We start from the raw sequence: 1,987 nt of genomic DNA on the forward strand, positions 1-1,987 counted from the left end.
CAGTTATCCACATATATTTAAACAACCACGGTATTTAGTTGTTTATAACTTGTAAAACGTTATAGCACCCAATTAGATTTAAATCATGCTTATAAAGCTTTTGTATACAGTTATCCACATATATTTAAACAACCACGGTATTTAGTTGTTTATAACTTGTAAAACGTTATAGCACCCAATTAGATTTAAATCATGCTTATAAAGCTTTTGTATACAGTTATCCACATATATTTAAACTAACCACGGTATTTAGTTGTTTAATAACTTGTAAAACGTTATAGCACCCAATTAGATTTAAATCATGCTTATAAAGCTTTTGTATACAGTTCTCCACATATATTTAAACAACCACGGTATTTAGTTGTTTATAACTTGTAAAACGTTATAGCACCCAATTAGATTTAAATCATGCTTATAAAGGTTATGTATACAGTTGTCCACATATATTTAAACAACCACAGTATTTAGTTGTTTATAACTTTCAGTATACAGTAGAACCATTTCAAATGAAAGAAATCTATGGTCGAAATATTTCTGTGACATTTAATTTGTTTGTTCTTAGGGGTCAACGTTCAGGTGCTCTCCACGGTCCCTGTAATGTTTAGCTATTGGGTAAGTTACAGCGTTACTTGATACTGTTAGTTTGTTTGCTTAAGTTAAGCACAAATCTACACAATGGGCTATCTGTGCTCTCCCACCACGGGTATCGAATCCCGGTTTCTAGCGTTGTAAGTCCGCAGACATGCCGCTGTGCCACTGGAGGGCGTTACTGACTTGATACTGTTAGTTTGTTAGACATCATCGAAATAGTAAAAGGTGAAACTGGAAATGGAAAAAAAAATGTAAAAATGAAGAATTGAGAAACTCTCGCAAAACCTGGAAAAGTGAAGACAACTTGAAGTGGAGTAAAAAAATCAGGAAAACTGGGAAACTTTTATAAAACCTGGAAAAGTGAAGACAACTTGAAGTGGAGTAAAAAAATCAGGAAAAACTGGGAAACTTTTATAAAACCTGGAAAAGTGAAGAAATCTTGAAGTGGAGTAAAAAAATCAGGAAAAACTGGGAAACTTTTATAAAACCTGGAAAAGTGAAGAAATCTTGAAATGGAGTAAAAAAATCAGGAAAAACTGGGAACTTTTATAAAACCTGGAAAAGTGAAGAAATCTTGAAATGGAGTAAAAAAATCAGGAAAACTGGGAAACTTTTATAAAACCTGGAAAAAATAATTTACATTTTTTTTACGGTAAGATCCTCTAGAATTTTAAAACACGAAGTTTTTATGAGTTTATGACGCTAAAAACCGGGTTTCGATACCCCTAGTGGGAAGCCCATTATGTAGCTTTGCGTTTAACAACAAAACAAACAAGGAGTTGATTTTGTGGGTATAAACGTGTCCAAAATGCGGTGTGTATAAAAATATTGTTTTGAATCAACATTTAGGCATTGAAAATTTGAAGATGTAAAAGAAAATTTTGAGTGGCATCACTTGCAGAGGCGCTCCCTAGTGGCACGATCGATATCATACCGATCACGTGTATAATCAAATCTACGAAACAAGAAAAAAAAATCGCAATCTGTGGGTCGCTGGTTCGAATCCCCGTCACACCAAACATGCTCGCCCTTTTAGCCGTGGGGGCTTTATAATGTGACGGTCAATCCCACTATTCGTTGGTAAAAGAGTAGCCCAAGAGTTGGCGGTGGGTGGTGATGACTAGCTGCCTTCCCTCTAGTCTTACACTGCTAAATTAGGGACGGCTAGCGCAAATAGCCCTCGTGTAGCTTTGCGCGAAATTAAAAAAAAACAAAAACAAATAAAGAAACTGTAACAACTAAAAATTATTTTATAATAGTAAATTAGTACAGTATGTACTTACTTATTATTAAACTACAAGGTATCCATAACTATTTCTACATTATCCTGATATGATAGTAATATCACTTTTTAGTTTGTTTCACAACTCACTGCAGTGTACGGAAAAGTTGCTTG

General features: G+C 34.2%; 1 protein-coding gene across 1 annotated transcript in view; it reads left to right on the forward strand.

Moving 5' to 3' along the window:
- LOC106475843 (2-amino-3-carboxymuconate-6-semialdehyde decarboxylase-like) overlaps nucleotides 1-612 on the forward strand; it is a gene marked incomplete at its 3' end in the record, with an annotated part of 5,515 nt that extends 4,903 nt beyond the window's left edge. Inside the window, exon 3 of the mRNA XM_013936515.2 lies at nucleotides 563-612. Coding sequence (XP_013791969.1) covers nucleotides 563-612 — 50 coding nt within the window. The remainder of the gene's footprint in view (nucleotides 1-562) is intronic.
- Between the last annotated feature and the right edge of the window lie 1,375 nt (nucleotides 613-1,987).

The sequence above is a fragment of the Limulus polyphemus genome, unplaced genomic scaffold, assembly GCF_000517525.1.
Source record: "Limulus polyphemus unplaced genomic scaffold, Limulus_polyphemus-2.1.2 Scaffold9270, whole genome shotgun sequence".
Classification (NCBI taxonomy): Eukaryota; Metazoa; Arthropoda; class Merostomata; order Xiphosura; family Limulidae; genus Limulus; species Limulus polyphemus.